Source organism: Pongo pygmaeus, chromosome 13 (genome assembly GCF_028885625.2).
Source record: "Pongo pygmaeus isolate AG05252 chromosome 13, NHGRI_mPonPyg2-v2.0_pri, whole genome shotgun sequence".
NCBI lineage: Eukaryota > Metazoa > Chordata > Mammalia > Primates > Hominidae > Pongo > Pongo pygmaeus.
In genome coordinates, this window is record NC_072386.2 from 78,570,043 (window position 1) to 78,595,775 (window position 25,733).

Below are 25,733 nucleotides of genomic sequence, written 5' to 3' on the forward strand. Positions count from 1 at the left end.
TCTCAAAACTCCTGACCTCAGGTGATCCTCCCACCTCAGCCTCCCAAAGTGCTGGGATTACAGGCATGAGTCACCATCCTTGGCCTCTGGTAACTTTTTAAATTAATGTCTAAGTAGGAACATATGATGGAGGTTTCAGTATTATGATCATCTATTTTTTAAGTCCATGAAGAGTTAGATCAAAAAGATAGCTGTTCTAGAATATGGTTATCTTTTTGCCCAAAATACCAAAAAGATCCTACGAAAGCAACACATACTTGAAATTGTACTAGACCCATATAAATTCAGTTCATTAAATAAGAAAAAGATTGTCTCCAACTTTACTGCTATGTTTCAATACAAAAATATCAAGGATTTAAAAATAAATAGCTCTAAGGCAAGAAAAAAAATCAATCCCCAACAAAAACCAACTGCAATCTAAATAAAGTGACACAAGAGCCATTAGTCACATGCAAAACATCAGACAAACCTGAAATAAGGGACACTACTATTGGCCTGTACCTCCTCAAATATGTCAGTATTATGAAGCATAAAGAGACTAAAGAGCTCTTTAAGATTAAAGAAGGCTGGAGACATACCACTGCATGAAGCACACAATGTAGGTCTTTTTTGTTTTTCTTTCTTTTTTTTTTTTTTTAAACTATAAAGGACACTGGTGGTCCAAGCAGAACCCATTAAGATCTACATATGAGGTAATACAGCATCAATGTTAATTTTCTAACTCCAGTTATTTCAAACAATGTTACTGATTTTAGGAAATATATAGTTTTTAGAGGAAAAGGACCATAATTCCTGCAACTAAGTCTCAAAGGGTACTGTGCCCCACTCCCATTAAAAGAGAGAAGGATAAAGCAAATGTGGTAAAAGGTTAATATTTAGGGAATCTAGCTAAAGGATATAAAAAACTCTCCACTTTTCTGTAAGTTTGAAACTATGTCAAAATTAATTTTTTCTTTTCTTTTCTTTTGAGATGGAGTCTCTGTCACTCAGGCTGGAGTGCAGTGACGTGATCTCAGCTCACTGCAACCCCCGCCTCCTGGGTTCAAACATTCTCCTGCCTCAGTTTCCTGAATAGCTGGGACTACAGGTGCACACCACCATGCCCAGCTAATTTCTGTAAAAAATTAAAATTTTTTAGGCAGGGCACAGTGGCTCATGCCTATAATCCTGGCACTTTGGCAGGCTGAAGCAGGAGGATCGCACAAGCTCTGGAGTTTGAGACCAGCTGGGACAATATGGTGAGATCCCGTCTCTACAAAGATAAAAAAATTATCTGGGCATGGTGATGCACGTCTGTGGTCCCAGCTGCTCAGGAGGGTGAGGCTGGAGGATCACTTGAACCCAGGAGGTCAAGGCTGCAGTAAGCTGTGTTTGCACCATTGCATTCCAGCCTAGGTGACAGACTGAAATCCCTTCTCTAAAAATAAATAAATAGAAGTTTTAAACCAATACATATATATATATGGTAAATTATAACAGATCAATACAGTAAGACATCCGGCAGACATTAAAATGCTAATATCTACTGATATCAAATGATGTTTAAGACATAATGTTGACTAAGAAAAGCAATTGGCGGGCTGGGCGCAGTGGCTCACGTCTGTAATCCCAGCACTTTGAGAGGCCGCCGAGGTGGGTGGATCACCTAGGTCAGAAGTTCGAGACCAGCCTGGCCAACAAGGTGAAACCCCATCTCTACTAAAAATACAAAAATTACCCAAGCATGGTGGTGGGTGCCTGTAATCCCAGCTACTTGGGAGGCTGAAGCAGGAGAATCGCTAGAACCTGAGAGGCAGAGGCTGCAGTGAGCCAAGACTGTGCCACTGCCCTCCAGGCCTGGGCAATGGAGCGAGACTGTCTCAAAAACATAAAAGTCCTACATTCAAAAACAAACCTGTTCCCAAAGATTTTCAGGGAAATAACGATGGACTCAAAAATAAACTGATTCATGCTAGTGCATTTTTCTGATAATACAACATAATATTTATAGAATATTTATCATATTTACAGTTTTAAATAAACCTACCAGACCGATTCCATGAATTGTGGAAACAGAGTTTTATAGTCATTGTCAAAGTCAATCCATCGGCCAAGTCTGCTAACAGTAAACTTTAAAATATTAATATTAGAACAGTATTAGACAATTATATTTATAATTGTACATCAACGTGTGTTTCTTTCTATTGTCACCACTAATGAAAATTTTGGGAAAACAGAACAATCAATGGTACAAGTAAATCTATACTGCTAGCAACATATTATGTAATGTTAAGAACCAGTTTTCTTGGCATTCATTCTACATGCACAAAATGTTATTTACAAGTATAAATATTCATTTATAAAAGTCTACCAAAACCACCACTTGGCAAATACCACAGGTATAATTATTACTGGCAAAAACCACCCATGGATGTTAACATTAATAAGTGAATGTATGACAAGAAAAAAATATTTGTAAAGAATCTCCCCACAAAATACTTATTAATTACAAAGGAAAAACTACAACTTTACAAAGCAGAAACCTGACAGCACTTTAACCAAGTGAACAAAGTTATCACCATCAATGAGACACAGCAACAACACAGGCCAGCTGGTATGATGCACTGAGAAGGGCATAGCATCACTTCTGTGGCATTGTCACCAAAAATGCATAACTAAATTAAATCAGGAAACCTCAGACATTGAGAGACATTCTAGAAAATAGCTGTTTTGCAATCTTCAAAACTGAGAAGGCCATGAAAGACAAAGGACTAAATAAATGTTCCATACTTAAGACGACTAAAAAGACATGACAACTAAATGCAATATGTGATTGGTCAGAAATGAAAATTAATGTGACAACTGCTTTTGAAAATTCTATTAATATTATGGTTACTGAAGATGTTAGCAGCTGAGAAAGATGGATGAAGGATATAGGAGAACCCATCATACTACTTTTTCAATTGTTTAATAAGTCAAATTATTTCAAAATGAAAAGTTAAAAAAATGGAAAAAGGTATTTGAGAAAAAAAGAGAAGGCCTATATATCCATGTTATCCCATAGCCAATCTGCCAGCAAATCCTACTGGCTCTACCTTCATATTGCAGCTCAAGGGTCTCGCCATTTCTCACCTCCACTGCCACCTCTCTGATGACTCCCACAGCCACACAGCAGGCTTCTCTGCTTTAAGTGCCATCTGAAGACAGGTGCACATTGTTCACGGTGCTGCCAACAGGCAGGTGATTAGCTGGCACTGGCACCACCTGGCACACCTGGGCATGAAAAAGGAGGAAATCTCCATTAGACACAAACATATAAATTTCATTAATCCTATCAAGCTCATCATTAATGCTATTATGGGTGACATGAGAATTCACTAGGCTTCCTGATGAAAATAAGACGGATACGTATCTCTAAGAATAATATACACAAATTATATGGCAAAAATATAAAAGTTCATACAATGGGCAACAATAAATATGAATGACCATCCAACAGATGAAAACTTTCTTGCTAATTCAAATTATTTTAATAGGAAAAAATATTTACTAAACACTTTGAATCATTATGCATGTGTCATATCTAACACTTATTAAAGCAAAGTTTTAGAGAAACAGCACTTCCTGAAATTTCTTTAGTAAATGAATTTAAGATCATTAATTTTGTTTAAAGGACAAGAATTGTCTCATTCATCTTTATATCTCCTTTGCATTATACCTAATGCAAAGGCTAACTCAAAGTTATTTAATGAATATGGAAAGAAGGAAAAAAGACAGCAAAAGAAAGTCAAGAGGGAAAGTTGAGAAGAGGGAAGAGGAAAAACAAGTAAAAAATATTAAGGCCCATGACAGATCCTAACTCAGCACATGAGGGGTTACTGAAATTCACCATCAAAAAATTGGGGGAAAATATCTAAATTTAGACAACGCTGTCAAACTGTAGTTTCTTTTGTCAGCAATTTATAGATCTTATAACCCAGCTGAAAAGCACTTGCTAATGTCAAACGCAAGTTAAAAGAGACTTATGCAGACTTATCAACATGGAGAAATCACTGATATTGTTATAAAAATCCTGATCACAGAGGACGTTCTGGCTGGAAACAATGATCTTAGGGCTACTGAAGTCTTCAGACCCAAAATAAAGCTAAAATGCATTAACAAAACAAGATGGGGAGAGGTGGCAGTAAGAGAAGATTGGATTTGAGTTAGTTCAGACTTGTTATTTACTTACTAGTCTATAGGGAGTTGGAATGTACCCTCACTCTGTCTTCTTCACAGAGATTTATGTAAGGAGGAAAATGTTCCATCTAAATCATTTAGGAAGTTCCATGCAACCGACCTGAGAGTATCATGTAATCCAGAATCCAATTTGCTTACTCCTCTTCCAACTGAGTTAGTAGTATACAGGTAAAGACAGCATCCCAAGTCAGCATCTGAAAGCATTTTTCACAGGTGAATTATATATATGATTTTTCCATTGAAATTATAAACATGCTTTTTGTAATGTAAAAGCCATTAGGAGGCTGAGTGAATGATAACCTCCCACTTCTAAAATAAGAGCTGCAGTGTGACTTTCAGGGAAGATGATTTGAACCCCCAAATCAAATATTCAAAATGTATGTGGACCAGGGTCCAAGAGAAGGTCAAATAGTTATCATCAGGAAAATGTGGTTTAGCCTGCCAAATGTTTTTTTTTTTTTTTTTGAAAAGCTTGTACTGAGTCAAGTTTAAAACATTCCTAATTACAATTTGAAATGACTAATTTTAATTTGAAATAACTAAGAGTACAGTACAACAGTTTAATAATTGCATAGTAAGAGATGCAGGAGCTCTTATCAGCTCAGTAAGTGACCTTGAACCTCTTTGAACATCAGTTTCTTCAACTGTAAGATGAGAATAATAATATGTACCTCAAGGTTTACAGCAATGGCCAGATGAAATAATAGAGTTAAATTCATCTATGTTGTTCTCTGGTTCAAAGCCAGAACTCCATAAATGGCAGATAAAATTATGTCAATATACTAATGATACACATTCAACTAAAATCTGTTTCTGTAGATTTTCCATTCAAAGATCTTAATCAGTCTCTGGAGAAACAAAGCACAAAAGTTAAATATCTTTTCTATTTTAGGCCAGGTGCAGTGGCTCATGCCTGTAATCCCAGCACTTTGGGAGGCCGAGGCGGGCAGATCACGAGGTCAGGAGATTGAGACCACCCTGGCTAACATGGTGAAACCTTGTCTCTACTAAAAATACAAAAAATTAGCCGGGCATGGTGGCACGCACCTGTAGCCCCAGCTACTCAGGAGGCCGAGGCAGGAGAATCGCTTGAACCTGGGAGGCGGAGGTTGCAGTGAACTGAGATCGTGTCACTGCAATCCAGCCTGGGCGACAGAGCTAGACTCCATTTCAAATACATATATATATTTCTATTTTAAAACAGCAATACATTTCTCTCCTTAGCTCTGCCTTTCTCTATCTAAAATAAATATCTCTATGATAGTAATTGGTTTACTAACTTACATTGCAAAGAATATGCCTTAGATTGAAGCTTATGGATAAAACTTTCAATGTTTATTTTCATAATCATGCTGCTCACTATGTTTAAGTGGAGTCTTTCCACCTAAAGCGTGGCTTATTAGCTGGAGGAAATGCAATGTCACACCATCAAATTACTACAAAAATGCTGTCAGCTTTAAAATTCAATCTACCAATCTGAGACAACTGGGACCTGTACATACTGGTTCCTCAAATGAAACCTCGTTAAAGTGGGTGACCATTTTTAAAACAATAATTCTACATCTTCAACATTTTAACTTAGAACTTATAAATGACCTTTACTCACCAACTTTAGATTAAGGCCCAAGACTCTGTGGAGGAGCAGAAGTGAAACGGACAAACAAAAGAAGATTGGCCAGGAGTGGATACAGGCTGAAGCTCAGTGATGAGGACACAGGGCTTATTATAGTATATTCTCAACTTCAGTCAAATATGGCACATTTCATTATTAAAAGTTAAATAAATTAGTCTAAATACTATTTATAAGAAAAACAGGCCAGGCACAATGGCTCACACCTGAATCTCTGTAATATTTGGGAAGCAGAGGAAGGAGGATAGCTTGAGCCTAGGAGTTAAAGACCAGCCTGGACAACACAGCCAGACCCCTGTTTCTACAAATAAATAAAATAATTATCCAGGCGTGGTGGTGTGTACCTGTGGTCCCAGCTACCGGAGGCTGAGGTGGAAGCATTGCTTGAGCCTGGGAGGTGGAGGCTGCAGTGAGCTGTGACTGCACCACTGCACTCCAGCTTGGGCAATGGAGCAAGACCCTGTCTCAAAGAAAAAAATAAAAAAGAAAATGAAAAAAGAGAAGAACAGGAAAAACATCCTCTTCCTAGATGACAAACCAAAGCTCCAAGAGAATGAAAGCAAACAGACCAGCTTAATACCATCCTCTTCAGTGAAAAACTACCCCAAGGGAGATACCAAATGGAATACAGGGAGAGAAAGAAACAGTTTTAGTTCTGGGTTAAGATGTAAGCTGGAGCCTATAATGTCTGAGAATTTCTTGAATACTGCGGGCATTCTGCCTCTCCTGTTGACTCTGGTTGAGTCAATGAAGAAAAGCCTTGCCTCTTCCTCTCCATGCACTCGCATGCCTGTTTAGAAGAAATGGTAGACCATGGAAAGGCACAGACCCTAGCTGAGAGAGGTGCCAGGGAGCCTGCTGCTTAGATTCTGGCTCCTGCCCTTGGGGTTGCCCAGTAAGGCTCCCCCATGGAGGGTGGGAAAGGAATGGGTGAACGGAACAGACTCTCAATCCCACACCTGATGAAAACCAGTTTGAGACTCACTTCACTGAGTCTTTCTAAAACATTCAACTTCTTAATGACAACTATTTCCTGTATTTTTTTCATTCCTGTTTCATCAGTTATGGAAGATGTAATATTATCACAATAATAAGTATCAGTTACAATTAACAAACCTGTTTGGGAGGAAGGCTGACTCTTGGCAAGCCTGCAACTCCTCTGGTTGGAGCAGCACTGCACGGATGTGTCCAGCAGTTTCTTGCCTAGAAGAAACTCAGTTCATCTATGAAGACATAGACTGCAAGTGAAGGAATAAAAGATATCCCATACAAATGCAAATAAAAAAGCAGGAGTAGCTATACTTAGATAAAATAGACTTTAAGTTAAAAAAAAAAGTAAAGACAATTGTATGAGAAAGAAGTAAACAGCAGCCTCACAATTATAAATGTATATGCAACCAACACTGAAGCACCTAAATACGGAAGCAAATATTAACAGGCCTTTAAGGACAGATGGAATAGAATAATAGACCTCAACACTCCACTATAATCAACACCCCACTACTGTCAACGAACAGATCATCCAGACAAAACATTAGTTCACTAGCACATGAATTATTCTGCAACACAGACTATGTGTTAGGCCAAAAAACAAGTCCCAACACAATTTTAAAAACTGAATTCATATCAAGTATCTTTTCTGACCACAGTAGAATAGGATTAGAAATCAATAACAGGAGAAACTTTAAAAACTGTACAAATATATGGAAATTAAAATACACGGTCATAAACAACCAGTAAATAAAAAAAAGGAAATTAAATATTTTTTGAAAGAACAGAAACAACATAACAAATCATGTGGGATGCAGCAAAGGCAGTTGTAAGAAGACAAGTGCATAGCTATAGATGCCTTCATCAGAAAAGTAGAAACATCTCAAATAGCCAACCTGACAGTACACCTCCAGTAATGACAAAAACTAAAAAATTCAAATGCTAGAATTAGTAGAAAAAATACCATAAAGATTAAGGAGGAAATTTTAAAAACAAAATATACAAAAAGTCAATGGAACAAAGAGCTGGAGTGATTTAGAAAAAAATCAAAATTGACAAGCTTTAACTAGACTAAGAAAAAGATCATAGATGAAAAAGCAAACATTACAATTGATAACACAGAAATACGAAGGATTGTAAATGATTACTAAAAACGTTTATGTACAAATTGAAAAATCCAGAAGTGAATCAATTTTTAGACACATAATGAATTCCCAAGGTAGAATGATAAAAAAATAAAAAACCTGAATGGACCAATAATGAGTAATGCAATTAAAGCAGTAATAAAAAGTCTCCCAGCAAAGAAAAACACAAGCAGCACGGTTTCACTGCTGAATTACTAAGCATTTTTAAAAGAGCTAACACCAATTTTACTCAAAATATTCCCCATAAGGAGAGCATTTGATTGTCCAGTAAATATGGTACCACCTGTGGGTTTTTTATAGACACCTCTTATTATGCAAGCAAGTGCCCTACTCCTAGTTACTTAAATATGGTACTGCCTGTGGGTTTTTTACAGTTACCTTTTATTATGTAAGCAAGCTCCCTTCTACTCCTAGTTTTCTGAGAGTTTTTATCAGGAATGCAATTAGATTTTGTGAAACACCTTTTCAGCAAATCTTGAGAGGATCATGTTTTTTGGTTTGGGTTTCTTAACACAAGTTACGTTACTTTTTGAATATTAGGTCAATGTTATTTCTGAGATAAACATGTAGTCATAAGATATTATCTCTTTTTAGGAATTGCTAAATTTGCCAAAATTTTGTTAAGAATGTTTGCATTTATGCTCACAAGGAACATTGGTCTTTATGTCTACTGTCTCATAATCCAATTTTGCTATCAGAGCAATTCTGGCCTCATGGAATGACTTGAGTAGTCCCTTCTTTTCAAGATTTTAGAAGAGATTATTTTAAATTGATATTTTTCTTTCTCATTTGGTGGAAATCAGTGGTGAAACTATGTAAGACTGTACATTTCCTTGTGGGTGGGCAGGCTTTAACCACAAATTAAATTTCTTTAACAAATTTGGAAAATTCATGATATCTATTTATTCTTAAGTGGGCTTTGGTATTCGGTAGTTCGTGTTTTTCAAACCGTATGTCCATTGCATTTCAGTTGTTGAATTTATTGACAAGTTATTTACACTATCTTATTATTATCCTTTTACTCTGAGAAATTTTTATAAATGTCACCTCTGTCAGTCCTAAGGTGGTTAACTCATTTCTTTCCTTTCTCTTGGTCAATCTGCGTAGAGATTTTATTTATCTTTAAAAAGAAACTTCGGCTTTTAATGATTTTATTATTCTTCAGTTCCCTATTTCCTTGATTTCAATTTGTTGTATTTTCATTTTTATTCAGTTCAAAATACTTTCTAATTTGCTTTTTGGTTTCTTTTTTGATCCTTGGTTTATTAGGAAGTGTTCTATTTTATTTCCAAATATTTGGAGATTTCCAGATAGCTTTCTGTGGTCAATTTCTAATTTAAATCCATCACAGTCAGAGAACACACTTTATATTACTTGAATCCTTTTAAGCTTATTGATACTGGTTTCATGGTCTACAGTATGGTTGCTCTTGGGAAATGCTCTGTGTTCATTTTCTGAAGATATTTTTGCTGGTAAAGAATTCCAGTTTGACAACTTTGCTTTTCTTTCAGACTTTGAGGATGTCCCCCCTCTACTTTCTTTTTGCTGGCACCGATTCAGATGAAAGGTCCGCCCCACCACTGTTTGTTCTTCTGTATGTAATACGTCTTTTTTCTCTGACTAGTTAAGATTTTGTCTTTATTATTCATTTAAAGCATTTATGTGTGCCTTGGTATTGTTGTTTTACAGTTTTTCATGCTTAGGGTTCATTGAGATTCTTGGATCTGCAGATTCATGGTTTTCATTACATTTAGAAAATGTATTTTATTTCTTCAAATATTCTTTCTGACCTTCCTTTTCTCTCCTTTGCAGGCTCCAATTACATGTATATTAAGCTGTTTGACCTTGTCCCAGGACTGTTATTCTTTTAAGTTTTTCTCTGGGTTTTATGTTATATAGTTTTTATTACTACGTTTTAAGTTGCACTAATCTTTATTCTTCAATGTGAATTCTGCCATTAATCCTATACAGTGTGTATCTTACATATTATAGTTTCCATGGGTAGAATTTTGATTTGGTTCTCTGTCAAATTTTGGTTCTTCTATGTCTCTACCTGAAACATTTATTATTTCCTGTGCTTCTTGAACGTATGAAATTAAATTATACTAACCACTTAATGTCCTTACCTAATTTCATTATGTGTGTCATTTCTGGGTCACTTTCAAGTGACTGATTTTTCTCCTTAGTATGGATAGTATTTTCTTGCTTTTTGCACCCCTGTAAGTTTTGGCTACATGCTGGGCATTCTGAATTTTACCTTATTGGATACTGGATACACACACACACACGCACGCACATGCATACACACACATAATACCTTTGAGTTTATTCTGGAACACATTTAAGTTACATGTAAACAATTTGTCCTCTTGGGTATTGCTTTCAGGCTTTCTCAAGTGAAAACAGAGCAGAATTAAACAGAGCAGAACCTAGTCTAGGGCTAACTTTCCTTACACTTACACCACCATAGTCCCCTGCGTGTGCACTTGATGCCTGGTGACGTCGCGTGCTTCGCACTCTAGCTGGTGGAAACTGGCACTGTTCCTAACGCTGCATGAGGCTCCGGGATCCTTCCCTGTAATTCCTTTGGTGATTCTTCCCTGGCCTCAGGTGGTTGTTTTTTGTTTTTTTCACATACACGTGCTGATTTCTAGAGTTCTCTGTGCAGCCCTCTCCCCTCTAGGGCCCTCCCCTGTAAGCTCCACCCTCTCTGGTCTTCCGGAGCTCCTAGCTCTGTTTTTTCCACTTTGGGAGACCTATGGGTTCCCCCTTCCTGTGCTGCTACCTGAAAACTTTCTCCAGGCAGTAAGGTCGAGCAGTCACAGCACCCACGCAGGGCTCCCTCTCGTTTCACACCCTTCAGGAGGAGTTTCTTCTGTTGTCTGATATATTTTGTCCAAACCATTGGTTGATACATTTTGTCCAGTTTTTTTTCTCCCTTCCTTCCTTCTTTCTTGTCCCACAAGAGAGAATATTCTGGTTCCCATTACTCTATCTTAGCTGAAAGTTACGTTACTTTTTTAAAATTTCTGTCGAGAAAGTTTTATCAGAAACATTTTTTCAACAAATATTTATGTGCTATTTTCTGTGAAGATTAACATGCCTAGAGCTGTGAATAAAGACAAGATCTCTGCCCTCAGAGGTGAGAGAGGCATGAAGTGAATCTCAAAAAAAATAAATTAATTAATTTTAAAAAAATTCCCCATAAAAAGAACAGCAGAGAAGCCTTCGAAACTTGTTCTATGAGGACAGCATGACCCTGGTACAAAAATCAGAGCAGGACACAGCACACAAAGCCAACCACAGGCATTTTAAATATCCCTGATGAACACAGATGCAAAAAATCCTCAACAAAATACTTGAAAACTGCATTTGACAACACAATAAAATGATTATCTGCCATGATCAAGGATTCACCCCAGGAATATGAAGATGATTCAATAAACAAATAAATAAATGTGCGACATCACATTCAGTGAATCAAGAAAACCATATAATCATTTAAGACGACGCTGAAAAAAAAATCAACATTCCTTCATAGAAACTCAACATGAGTACAGATGGAACATGTCTCAGCACGACAAACGCCATGTATGACAAACCAACAGCTAACATAATCAATGGGGAAAAATTAAAAGCTCTTCCTCCAAGATCGGGAACAAGCATGGCTACTTTTACACCACTTTTACTCATCATAGTACTGGAAATCCTAGGTACAGCAATTAGACAGGCGAATGCAATAAAAGGCATCCAAATTGGAAAAAAGGAAGTCAAATTTCCTGTTTGCAGGTGACACATATATATATAGAGAACCCTAAACATTCCACAAAAATCCTACTATAAATAATTTAGTCAAGTTGCAAGATACAATATCAACATATAAAAATGAGTAACACGCCGATGCATCAATAGCAAAATACCTAAGAAAGAAGTCAAGAAAGCTATTTCATTTAAAAAAAGGGTATCTAGGGACACTTAACCAAAAAGACAAAAGATACAAGGAAAACTATAAAACATAAATGAAAGATACTAAAGCAGACATAAGTAAATGGAAAGATATCCCATGTCCATGCAGGAGGAGGATATTGTTAAAATATCTGCATCAACTAATGGGATCTACAGAATCAATGCAATCCGTCTTAAATTACAAAAGACATTAATAGAAATAAAAAAAACCATCCTAAAATTCATATGCAAATGCAAAATACTTCACAGAGACAAAAGAATCTGGAATAAAAAGAAAAGCTGGAAGCATCACACTACCTGATGTCAAAACACACAAATCTATATTGTATGCATGGTACTATCAAAACAGCATGGTGCTATCAATAAAAGGAGCGGAGGAGAGAGACGAACGAATGACAAGACAGACAAGTGAAACACAACAGACAACTCAGGAATAAATTCATGCATTTATTGTCAACCCATTTTTAACAAAGTCACCAAGAACACACATTTGGGAAGGACAATCTCTTCAATGAACTGTGCTAGGAAAACCCAACACCCACATGTACAATAATCTATCTAGGCCGTTATCTTACCATATACAAACATCTACTCAAAATAAAGACTTAAATGTAAGACCTGAAACTACTGGAGAAGAAAACAGGATAAATGCTTCATGAAACTGGAGAGGACAAGGAATTTTCAAATAGACATCAAAAGCACAAGCAACAACAGCAAAGATATAATTACATTAAACTTAAAAGCTTCTGCAAAGCAGAGGAAGCAATCGGAAGAAAACAGGCCGGGCGCCGTGGCTCACGCCTGTACACCCAGCACTTTGGGAGGCTGAGGTGCACCGATCATGAAGCCAGGAAATTGAGACCATCCTGGCTAACACGGTGAAACCACGTCTCTACTAAAAATACAAAAAAATTGGCCGGGCGTGGTGGCAGGCGCCTGTAGTCCCAGCTACTCAGAAAGCCGAGGCAGGAAAATGGAGTGAACCCAGGAGGTAGAGCTTCCAGTGAGCCGAGACCGTGCCACCGCACTCCAACCTGGGCGACAGAGCGAGACTGTCTAAAAAAAATTAAATTAAAATTTTTTAAAAATGAAGAAACAACCCAGAGAATGGAAGCAAGTATTTGCAAACCATGCATCAGACAAGGAGTTCATACACAAAATATACGAAGAACTCAAAACTACTAAAGAGAAAAAACACAAATGATCTTATTTAAAAAATCTACCCAAAACGTTTGTCCCCCACCATTATTTCCCTACCTTCTTTTCCAGACCGCCTTTGGCCCCCTCCCTCTCACCACTCTTTTTCTTCCTCCATCTGCCCCCAAACTTCTTCATCATTTTCTCCCCATCACCATTTCACAAAGCCTTCTCTACTCTCCTGCTCAACACCCTTTTCCCCATCCATCTACCCAAACCCTTTCCCCACTGTTTCTTCCCACCGTCTTTTCCCCTTATCCCTGGCCACCCTCTTTTTCCCCCTTCCGCTCTCATCACCCTCTTTTGCTTTCATCTAATAAAAAACATTTTCCCCCGTCTTTTCCCAAAACCTTCTCCCCACTCCTGCTGCTCACCATCCTCTTTTCCCCTATCTACCCAGAAACTGTTTTCTTCATCTTTCCCCCGTTCTTGCTTACCATTCTCTTTCCCTTCTCCATCTACCCAAAAACATTCCCCCCCGTCTTTTCACAAAGCCTTCTCCCCACTCCTGCTCACCTCCCTTTTCCCCCTCCATCCACCCCCCAAAACTTTCCCCACCATCTTTTCAAACTCTCCCGGCTTTACCACTCGTGCTCTTCTTTCCCCTATCCTGTTTGCCACCCTCTTTTTTGCCCTCCATGTACCCCGAACTATTTTTCCATCGTTTTCCCAACCCTTTATCCCTGCTCCCTCTCGCCACCTCTTTCCTCCTCCTCGTCACCCCCCTTTCCCCCCCCTCCATCTATCGAATCTTTTCTTTCTCCACCATCCTTCTTTTCTGCCAGTCTTTTCACAAAATCTTATCTTCCTCCTACTGGCTACCCTCTTTTTCCTTCTCCCACTTGCTACCCTCTTTTGCTCCTCTACCCAAAAACTTTTCCCCCCCACTGTATTTTCTCTTCGCCATCTTTTCTCAAAACCTTCTCTCCCTACTGCTCGCCCGTTTTCCCCCACCACCACCCACTTTTTACTCCTCCCACTTGCCATACTCTTTTCCCCCTCCATCTACCCAAACTTTTTACCCACCGTCTTCGTGCAAAACTTTCCCTCCCTCCCCGCTCCCCACCCTGTTTTCCGCCTCCACCTACCCAAAAACTTTTTTCCCCACCATCTTTTCGCCACCATCTTTTTGCAACGCCTTCTCCTGCTAAGCTATCCTTTTTTCCCTTTGGCATTAACTACCCTCTTTACTCCCCTCCATCTATCCCAAAACTGTTTTCCTTCTCCTACCACTCCAGCTGGGCTATCTCCGTCGCTGCCAACAACCGCAGCGAGGCGAGACGCGCTCCCGCGGCTCCAGCCTGCTTCCGCATACGGCCCGTGACTCCCAGTTCCTACTCCTCTCCTTACAGTTGCTAGTAACCTAACTTACAAATGCAGGAACCTGAAAACACCTGATTTCACTTCAGCATCATTTATATACTGCGGTTATGCTCCCAGAGGTTCCTGGACTGCATGTTTTGATTGGATGAGAAAAATACTTCCAGGCTTACTCTGATTGGACTTTATGATCATGTTCTGATTGGATGAGAGCAAGTCTTAACAACCAATCACAGCATGAAAATAAAGTCCAATCAGAGTAGGCCTAGAGGTTTTTCTCTCATCCAATCAGAACATGTAGTCCAGGAACCGCTTTTGCATAACCTCGGCATATAAAGCATGCTGAGGTCGCGTCAGGTCATTTCAAGCTCTTCTGTGTCCAGCAGAGGAGCTACTTTGTGCCTTGCTTAGAGAACTGGAAGAGGCCGTAACCTTCCACCTGTTGGAGAATGGAGGACGGATGGAGCCTGGAGCCCTGGAGCCTGGGACACTACCTCGCAGCGGTTGGCCGCGGCGACAGAGCAGTAAGAGAGCGGCTGGCAGCTGGAGCTTCTCCTGCTGGGCTGGAGAACTAGGAGAAGGAAGAGGCACCACCACATGCTGGAGGCTGGAGGCTGGAGCCTGGAGCCTGTGCCCCCATGGCTCATCTCGCTGTGGTTCATGGTGACGTCGGAGACTGCAGCTTTGCCACAGTGGTAGAAATGTGATGGGGTAGGTGAGTTTCCTGGGGCTGCCCTGTACGCCTGTTGGGGAAGGGGTTGGGTGTCATATTGGGGCTCACTGCTAGAGGCTACCCTGCCTGTGGCAGTGGTCTGGTTGGGGGCTGTCTCCAGCGTTGCGTTTCTGGTGGTCGGGCTGGTTGGCTGGCTATCTGGGGCTATACTGCCCGTGGTGGCAGGGGTGGTGGGGGGAGGTAGATTGTGCACACTAACGTGTACTGCCGGTGGCTGGGGAAGGATTAGGGGCTCTATCTTCTGCGGCACTGCCAGTGGCAGGGGGTGGGTTGGGTAGAGTTATCCAGAGCTGCAATGCTGGCAGTGGGGGGTGGTTTAGGGGCATTGTTGGGTGCTGCACTGCCTGTGACTGGGGGGTGCGCCATCAGGAGCTGAACTGCCTGTGGCGGGGTTGGGGAAGGTGGGTTTGGGACGCTATCTAGTGCGGCAACCCCCGTGGCTGGGTCAGATTGTGGACACTATTGGGTGGTACACTCCCTGCGGTGTGGGGGGAGTGCTTTTGGGGAGGTATTGGGGTTACGTTGTCTGACATTGCAGGTTGTGTTGGATGTGCTATCTGGGGGCTACACTGCTAGTGGCCGGGGACAGATTAGGGGTGCTATGCGGGCTACACTGCCAGTGGCGTTGGCGAGCTGAGGAGGTGGCAGTGACAGCAGTGGCCTCCTCCTTCCGTCTGGTGGCCTCCTCCTCCTAGTGGCCCGTAGGTAAGGGATCATTCTCTTCCTGGATTCCAGACTCTAGAAGGTGATTTTCTCCTGCTCGAGCTAGATTGCACAGCAGGGCCCCCACGCCCACTGTGGTTTTCCGGCCTGCCCTCATGCTCTGTGTTGCGGAGACCACCTGGGACTACCAGGCAGGGAGTAGTAGACACCACGGGGGAAGTGAGGGACAGGGCACTGTGGGTGGAGGCGTCAGGAATGGGAACCAGCCCTTGGGTGGGGAGGGCTGGCTGGGTCTGAGTTTCTCTTACTTGGGCTCCCTGAGGAGGGCAGCCCTGGTGGGCCCAGCAATTCCTGGCCAGCTGGACTTGGCCAGGAGCCAGTTTCAGTGAAGTCACTCCCACCCCAGGCCCCAGTTCCTGGCCAGCTTTTGCTAGAAGGAGAGGCTGGACTTTGGAAGGTGGGTGTGAGTGCCTTCAGTGAAACTGATCCCTGCCACCCAGTCAGCAGCGTGACAAGGTGAGGCTCTAATGGTTCCACTGCCTGGATCCTGTTTTGGGGTTTTCTGGCTTTGCCTGCCCAGCTGCTCCAAGCCAGGCTGAAGGAGGAGGAGGAGGAGTCGCCTGTGGTACGGTCCAGCCTGCAGATGACGTGGCTCTGCAGCTTGCCTCATGCGGTTGGTGGTGGCGATGGAGACTGCAGCTCAACCGGAGCGGTAGGAGGGCACCCACGGGGGCCAGGTGGTAGGAGCCTGGTAGGGTGGGCTGGTACATTGAGGGTGACAGTGGTTGTATTGGCATCGGCGCTAGTAGTGGTAGCAGTAGGAAGTCTGGGGGCCGGGAAGGGGGAGTAAGAGCACTGCAGGGCCCATCCCGTTCTGGGATGGGGAGGAACCTGTGGGTGCTGTAACGCAGGCCTTGGTGACAGTGGTGGTGGTACACCTAGGGCAGAGGAGTCCTCTCCCTTCTCCTGCAATCTCTGGAGGGTGCCCCCCTCCTGCTGGTGCCTGAGCCAGGCGTGAGTGGCACCATTGTCTCACTGTTAACAAAATTTAGGGGGTGACTATTTGTGTATCCTTTTGCTTATTTTTTGTTGTGATAGTCTTGGAGTTACTCAAATTTTATGAATCGAGGAGGGGATAAAAAGTGTAATAGGCCTTCTAATTCCCACACTGTTCTTTTTCCTTTCTTCCGTTGTGTATTTTCTTCTCATTTTCTTGTTCCTCTTCCTTTTCTTTTGCTACTGTTTCTATTTCATGTTTTTATTGTTGTTTCTCCTCCTGTTTGGTGGTGACTCCACCAAAAAAACCCGTTAAAGCTGATAAACACATTCAATAAAGTTGTGAGTCACAAAATTAACATACAAATAGTATTCTTGTATCTATACACCCATGACAAAATATCTGAAAAATAAATTAATAAATCCATTTATAATAGCATCAAAACAAATATATAAGTATATAAAATACTAACAAGTAATTTTAATGAAGGGTGTGAAAGATATGTATACTGAAATGTATAGCACATTGATGAAAGAAGTTGAAAGTGACATAAATAGAAAAATATCCTATATTTTTAAATTTTTACAACGTGTGCTGATATAATTTGTTTTATACCTGATATTAGGAATTTGTCTTGTTTTTGTTTTGATGATCAGCCTGCTGGAGGTTTATAAATACTTGGTTTCATGGACTTTTCTCTATTTTTTGTTTCACTGATTTTCACTCTGATCCTTAGTATTTCCAAAACTGTTTTATTTTGTGTTGAATTTGCTCATCTTTTTCTAATTATTAAGGCAGAAGCTGGGGTAGTTAATTGATCTACAACTGTCCTCTTTTCTAATAATACATTTAATCCCATAATTTTACCCATAAATATTACCTTATCAGAATCACACATTTTGAAATACTGTTTTCACTCTCACTTAGCTGAAAACGTATTCTAATTTCTCTTTTGAAATCTTCTTTAGTCCTTGCAATATGCAGACATGTGTAATCTATCATTCTAATACTTGATGTTTTCCAAAAAAGTTTTTATTATTAGCTTCTCACCTATTTCCAGTGTGGTCCGAGAGCATACTTCATATGACCTAAATCACTCCAAATATTTTGAGACTTGCTTCCTGGCACAGAATGTGTTCTATCTTCTGTTTGCTTGAAAGGAGTTTATATTATGTGATTGTCAGGTGGACTGATTTATAATGTCAATCAAATCAAGTTGTTTGATAGTTTGGTTTAAGTCTATCTACACTGATTTTTTTCTACTTGTTCTACCAATTATTAAGAGTGAGTATCATAATCCCCAGTTATAACTGTGGAATTGTCTATTTCTCTTTTGAGTTCTATCAGTGTTTGTTTCATTTGTGTTGAAGCTCTGTGATGACATACATAGGGCTTGTTATTCTTTGAATTGTTACATTCTCCTGAGAAGCTGACCCTGCTCTCCTTATAAAATGACGTTCTTCACCCCTGATAATATTCTTTTATCTGATGTCTACATTATCTGATATGAATATGGTCACTCCAGCTTTCATTTGATTCACGATCAATCTTTTTCAATCTTTTACTTTTAATGTATTTATGTCTTTATATTTAAAATGTCTTTCTTACAGGCAGCATGTACTTGGGTCTTGATTATTTTCATCTAAGCTGACAATCTCTACCTTTTTAACTGGGATGCTTAGGACATTTAACAAGATTTTTGAAATGGTTAGGTTACACCCATCATGTTATTTTATCTTTTACTCAATCCATCTGTTCTTTGCCCCTTTCCTCTTTGATGCTCTCCTTTGGTTTTTTGTTGTTGTTGTTACTCCATCTTATCTTTGTTGGCTTATATGATGATAACAAAACTTTTTGTTCTGTTATTTCAGTGGTTGCTTTACAACTGTAAGTTACTGCAGCCTGCTTTCACGTGTTATTATCTTATTTCATGCGTGGTATAAAAACCTTCTAGTAACATGCTTTCATTTTTCCCTTCCTGACCTTTGGCTATTGTCCTGCATTTCACTTACACGTAAGTTACAAACTACATAGAACACTGTTGTTATTTTTGTATAAAATTCAATTATCACTTTAAGATTTTTTAATGGAGGGGTCTTATACATCTTCCTATACAGTTACTTTCCAGAGCTCTTCATGCCTTATTACAGATCAATATTTCTATCTGGTACCATCTTTTTTCTGCCTGAGGAGTTCCTATTCTATTTCCTGTAGAGTAGGTCTGCTGGTGATACATTCTTAGTTTTTTTGTTTGGATATATCTTTGTCACCTTCGTTTTGGAAAGTTATTTACACTAGGTACAGAATTCAGAGTTAACAGTATCTCCTCTTTTAATATTTAAAATATTTTTTCCATATCCTCCCAGATTCCGGTATCTGATGAGAACTCTGGCAGCATCCTTCACTTTGTTAATCTCTACGTAAGATGTGTCCCATTCCTCTATGCCTGTATCCCTAGGGCTCAATACTTTGATTACTATGTATCTTTATGGAGTTCTCCATATTTCTTATTGGTGGGCTTTATTGAGTTTCTTAGATAAGAGATTTATAGTTTATATCAAATTTGAAAACATTTTGGCCATTTTTTTATTGTAATATTTTTTCTGTCCCTCCTTTTTTCAGTCCTTCTGGGACTCAAATTACACATATTATTGGCTGTTTGAAGGTGTTCTACAGTTAGTTCCTTAAAGTCCTTTTTCTCTGTTTCCTTTTGGATAGTTTTTATTGCTGTGTCTTGTCTTTGGCAATGTTTAATCTGCCATTAATCATGTTCCATGTATTTTTCATCTCAAATTAACTAAGAGTTTTTGGGTGGGCATAGTGGCTCACACCTGTAATCCCAGCACTTTGGGAGACTGAGGTGGGCTGATCGCTTGAGCTCAAGAGTTCGAGACCAGCCTGGGCAACACGACAAAACCCCGCGTCTCCAAAAATTAGCCAGGTGTGGTGGCGTACGCCTGTAGTCCCAGCTACTCAGGAGGCTGAAATAAGAGGATAGCTTAAGCCTGGGAGGCAGAGGTTGCAGTGAGCCAAGATCATGCCACTACTCCAGCCTGGGTGACAAAGCCAGAACCTATCTTAAAAAAAAAAAAAAAGTTTTTATCTTTAAAATTTGACATGGGTCCTTTCATTTTTTCTATATCTCTAACTTTTTGAAAGCATGAAATAGTTATAATAATTGTTCTGATGTTGTTTTCTGCTAATTCAACATCTATGTGAGCTCTGGATTGATTTTGATTGGTTGATTCATGATGGGTCTCATTTTCCTGTTTCTGAAAGAGCAGATGTTATCTTGTTGAATACTGGATATTTTTACATTATAGGAATATAAGAATTTGGAAAGAGTTCACTCTCTCAAGTCTTGATTTCAAAATTTTTGGGTGAATACAGACACAGTGGCTCCTACCTGCAATCTCAGCACTTACTTTGGGGGCTTAGGGAAGAGGATTACTTGAGGCCAAGAGTTTGAGAACACCGTGGGCAACATAGAGAGGCCTCCTCTCTACATCTCTACAAAAAAAATTATTTAATTAGCTGGGCATGATGACATGCACCTGTAGTCCCAACTACCTGGGAGGCTGAGGCAGGAGGATTGCATGAGCCCAGGTGGTGGAGGCTGCAGTGAGCTGCAATCATGCCACTGCACTCCAGCCCAGGTGACACAGCAAGATCCAGTCTCTAATGAATTAATTAATTAAATTATATTTCTTGGGTGAGACCAGAAAGCATTTGTGGAAGAGCTAATTATTTGCCATCACTGAGGAAGCTCCCTCTGATACTCTACCAAGTCTTGAGGTTTTCAGTCTGGCTGGTTGGAACAGGCACAATTCCCTGTAATTGTTTCTGGTGGTTCCTTTACTGACCGCTGGTAGTTTTCTCACATGAATGTGCTGATGAGTAACGTGTTGAATCCTTGACTGAGATTCTCTGTGAGTTCTGGGCCATCTCTTAGGTGAGCACTCACCCTCGTGCTCTCCTGCTCTCCTCAGCTCTCCACTTTCACGTACTCTGTCATGTGAATTCTGGCTGCCTTAGTCACTCGACTCCCAACTTCATCTCTCAACTCAGGAGCTCATTTGGTTCTGCTTGGGATTCTACTTCCTGCATTTGGTACTGAAAATGCTCTCAATGGAGCAACCTAGAGCAAATATAGAACTCAAGTCATTTGCATCCCATTTTTCAGGAATCACTGCCCTTCACTGATTAATGTGCAGCACCATAAAATTAATTTTTCATTGTTCCAACTAGAAGGTTAAGTATAATCCCTGTTATTCCATCTTGATTGAAAGTAGAAATCTCTTTGATTCGCCTCACTTGACATGTTTCTACTATTTCAACATTTAAAACAAAATTCATTTCTTTTCCCTAATACAATCATTCTTTATTATATTCTTATTACTATCAATGTTAATTTCAATCTCTCAGTCTCATTGAATTAAAACCTTAATGCCATGTACTATTCCTCTTTCCATTTTCTTTTTTTCTGTCACATGCCACATTTCATGAGGTGACTGAGTAATGTTTCTCATTTCCATCTCTTTTGTCGTTCTCATAGCCACCACCTTGGTGCAGACAGTCATCCCATGTGAAGAATAGACTACTGCAAGGTGGACCTTGGCCTCAGTATGCCCTCCTTTCTCTGATGTCCAACACCTACCCCAAACATACACATTCAACCTCCCAAATTCTTATTACTTGAAAAAACCACTGCTTCATTCATCTTTCTGAAGTCAATCTTCCAAGATTATCTGGTTTTCTCTGCCAAATTTCTGACAAAGGTGACATTAGCTGAGATAAAGAATATAGTTTATGAGTAGCAGAAGTTAGTTCAGAATTAGACAGGATAAATGTAGAGACTCACATAAGGAGAAAGTTAGGGCTGAGAGGTCTTTGAGCCATCACTGTACAGGTGACACCTGGAGCTTCAGGAAGGGATGAGATCACCCAGGAGTGTGCAGAGGAGGAAGAGAAGAAGGTCAAGGATAGATGATAAGAGACGCTGAGAGAAAAGTATAGAGGGGCCTACAACATTCAGAAAAGCCAGAAGTAACAGGAAATCATACTGTATTTTCCTTAATAGGAATACAAGTTCACTGATTGGGTATCCTTTATCAAACACTCCAAGGGAGTCTGAAGTGATGTCAGTGAAAATGACAGATTGAGGATCTCTGAAAATTCTGTCCTCCATAAAAGCAATTAGAAAACTAGAAAAATGTGTTAGAATCAACTTCTTCAGCACCCTGTAAGTTAATCAAAAGTTGTTGGCACTCTTGAGGATTTATTCAAGAAAAACAGCTAAATCCGGGTAAGAATAATGAGCTTTGTGGTGTTTTACCTTGCCCTAGTTTCATGCTCCAGTCTCCAGCTCCTAAATAATCTTCAAATGGCAAGCTGCATTCACAGTGCCTGCTAGAAGCCATGGGAACCTGAGGGAACAGAAGGGAGGAAAAGGGAGGGGAAAGGACCTGGTGTGTTTGACCTGACTCAGAGCTCTCTCAGTTTGAAAACTCTATTCCCCAGGCAGGGGGCACTTATGAAAAACAATTATAAACAAGCATTTTTAATGTCACAAATGTCTGAGGCAGTGTTTAAAAGTTGGGAAAAACAATAGGTTAACAAAAAGTCATATAAGGGAAAGCTAAGGAATGTGGCCTCCATAGGGGCTTTGAAAAGCTCTGACATATTGTTGGGAATCTAGACAGCCATTCACATGCATGGGACTGTGCAGAAACTCGAGAAGGCCGTGAGGTTTCACCTTTTGCTTACCATCAATGTGCAGATTAATTTTTTCACCAAATTTGAGAAGATTTTAGCCAACATTTTTTCCAATATTCTTGAGGTTCTTCACAACAGAACATGAAGGCTCAGACAGAATTGTAACCTGCCTGGCCAAGTGTTGAAGGAGGACCCCAATATAAACAAAGAATACCTCAGCAAAGACTGTAAGATTTATTAGTTCCCAGTGTTTAAGGAAACTTCTGACCAATTATTAGCTGAACATTAAGCTAACAAAGTAGAAACTGTAGTGACCACACATGACAAAGAATAAAGACTTTACAGATAAATCAGAAATATCATTAAATGAACAAGAAACTACAAGAAGCAATGACAAATCGTAGAGGGAGTGCCATCTGAGTTCCTGAGTTGCCACTTTTATTATTTAAAAAATCCAGTTTTCAAAAACAAAAAAAAATATGAAACATGCAAAGAAGCATGAAAGTTTGACAACACAGGAAAAAAATCAATCAGTAGGAGCAGTTCCTGAGGAAGCTCAAATGCTGGACTTACTAGACAAAGACCTAAATTATTTATTTTAAGTATGTTCAAAGAGCTATAAGAAACCATGACTAAAGAACTAAAGGAAAGTATGAGAATAATAATAATGTCTCACCAATAAAAAAATTCAGTAAGAGACAGAAATTATAAAAGCAACAAAATAGAGAGTCTGACATTGAAGAGTATGATGACTGAAATAAAAAATTTATGACTGAAGCTCAACAGCAGATTTTAACAGGTAGAAGACAGAATTACTGAACTTGAAGATTGGTTAATCCCAATTGACCTATCTGATGAAAAGAAAGAGAAAAGAGTGAATAAAAATGAAAAGAGCATCAGAGACCTACAGGACAACATGAACTATACTAAAATACACATAAAGGAGTCCCAGAGAGAGAGGAGAGAGAAAAAAGAAAAGAAAGAATAATTGAAGAAATAACGGCTGAAAATTTCCTAAATTTGATGAAAAACATTAATCTACAACATCCATGAATATCAACAAACTGCAAGTAACATAAACTCCAAGAAATCAAACTTAGGCTTCTCATAAACAATTTCTTGAAACACAAAGAAAAAAATCTTGAAAACAGCAACAGAGAAGCAATTCATCATATACAAAGGATCTTCAATAAGATTAACAAAGGAATTATTGTCCAAAACTATGGAGGACAGAAAGCAGCGGGAGAATGCATTTAAAGAGATGAGAGAAAAATACTGTTATGGACTGAATTATGTTCCCCCAAAATTCATACATTAAAGTCCCAACCCCCAGGACACTTCACAATGTGACTATATTGGGACATAGAACCTCTTTTAAAGATGTAATTAAAGTTAAATGAGGTCCTATGGGTAAGCCCTAATACAATATGCCTGACATTGTTATAAGAAGAGGAAAAGACACCAGGGATATGCATACACAGAGAAAGGCCATGTGAGGACACAGTGAGAAGTCAGCCATAGAACTGCAAAAAGAAAAAGACAATTCAAAATTAATAGTTGGGGGCTGGGCCTGGTGGCTCACACCTGTAATCCCAACACTTTGGGAGGCTGAGGGTGGATCACCTGAGGTCAGGAGTTCAAGACCAGCCTAGCCAACATTGCTGTTGCTCTCCACCTGGAAGGCAATGGTAAACATTTAAACTAATGGTTCATGTCTTTTTCAGTCTAATCTATTTAAAGTTGTTCTCAAATCATATTTTTCAGAGGTAATCGCATTTATCACATACTCGTATTTAAACCAAAATATGTTCGTTTATTTATATATTAAATACATTCAATACATCTTACCATTCTTCATGTCAAATGAAACCATTTTTAGCAAATCCATGGTAGACCCACAATGAAAGTACAAAAATAAATTATATTGGTTTTCATGAATGATTTAACTCCCCTGTGTCAAATCATTGCTTTTTTTCCCTAATGGCATTACATTTTTTAAAATCCTGAAACTTTTTTTGGAAAACCCATGGACATTTCAGAAATATGGCCAGGCCAACAATGGCTGCTTTCTCTATGCTGATTTTTCCCCACTCCAAGTATCCAGTTCACATTAGTCCTCACAGCTCCCTGGTATGGCACTTCTTAACCTAAGCTACCTTTCATAAGTACATAGGCAGTCATACAACAAATACATTTAATTACAAGCAAAACTTTCATCGTGGTATCAAGATATTATTTATTTATACAGAATAAAGTATCCAGCTACTTCCAACTTCCAATTCCTCTGAGGGATTTTTTTAAATGCCATATTTTATCCATTGTTAATTTTATTTAAAATCAGCAATTGTACTAATTTTAAATATGTGATATTCAAATTGAACTTTTAAAGAATGACTACACTTCTAGTTAAATGTTAGAGAAGAAAAAAGCACAAATTTTAAATTTCTCTAACAAGCATACCTTTAGCAATGGGCGTTGCCAGGAGTTTTTCTGATAACATGATTGCACAGTGATAAGAAAGGCAATGTGTTCAGAAATGCCATGACACTGCAAAAGCATGCTATTGCTCTGCAGTATTCAAAAAGAAAATAATGGACAAAAATGAAACTCTGAGCTAGGCCAGGCAAAGGTTAAACTGGCTCATGCCTGTAACCCCAGCACTTTGGGAGACCAAGATGGATCACTTTAGCCCATGAGTTCGAGATCAGCCTGAGCAATATAGTAACACCCTGTCTCTACAAAAAATGTATTTTAAAAATTAGCTGAGTGTGGTAGTGCGCATCTGCGGTCCCAGCTACTTGGGAGGCTCATGTGGGAGGATCACTTGAGCCCGGGAGGTGAAGGTTGCAATGAGCAAAGATCACGCCACTGCACTCCAGCTTGGGTGACAGAGCGAGACTCTGCCTCAAAAAATAAATAGATAAATAAAAATCTGGGTTAAATGTTAACTTCAAAAAACATTATGATAAGAAATCATCTTTTTCCCTTAGGATCCTTCTTAAAAATGTCAAGCTGTCAGCAGACCCAGCACTCAATGTTTTGAGACTCCAAGTGTCCCCTTTCTCTCTTGTTCTGTAGCTAGCCAGGCCTTCATGGTTGGAGCACTTGCCTTGGGGCCACAGCTACCTGAAATACATTCAGCACCTCTCTAGAACTAGA

The 25,733-nt window shown here is 39.5% G+C and overlaps 1 protein-coding gene across 1 annotated transcript in view; it reads right to left on the reverse strand.

The window, feature by feature from the left end:
• The window catches only part of LOC129043506 (isoleucine--tRNA ligase, cytoplasmic-like), a 77,819-nt gene extending 63,360 nt beyond the window's left edge, over nucleotides 1-14,459 (reverse strand). Inside the window, 1 exon segment of the mRNA XM_063650132.1 lies at nucleotides 14,377-14,459. Coding sequence (XP_063506202.1) covers nucleotides 14,377-14,459 — 83 coding nt within the window.
• Between the last annotated feature and the right edge of the window lie 11,274 nt (nucleotides 14,460-25,733).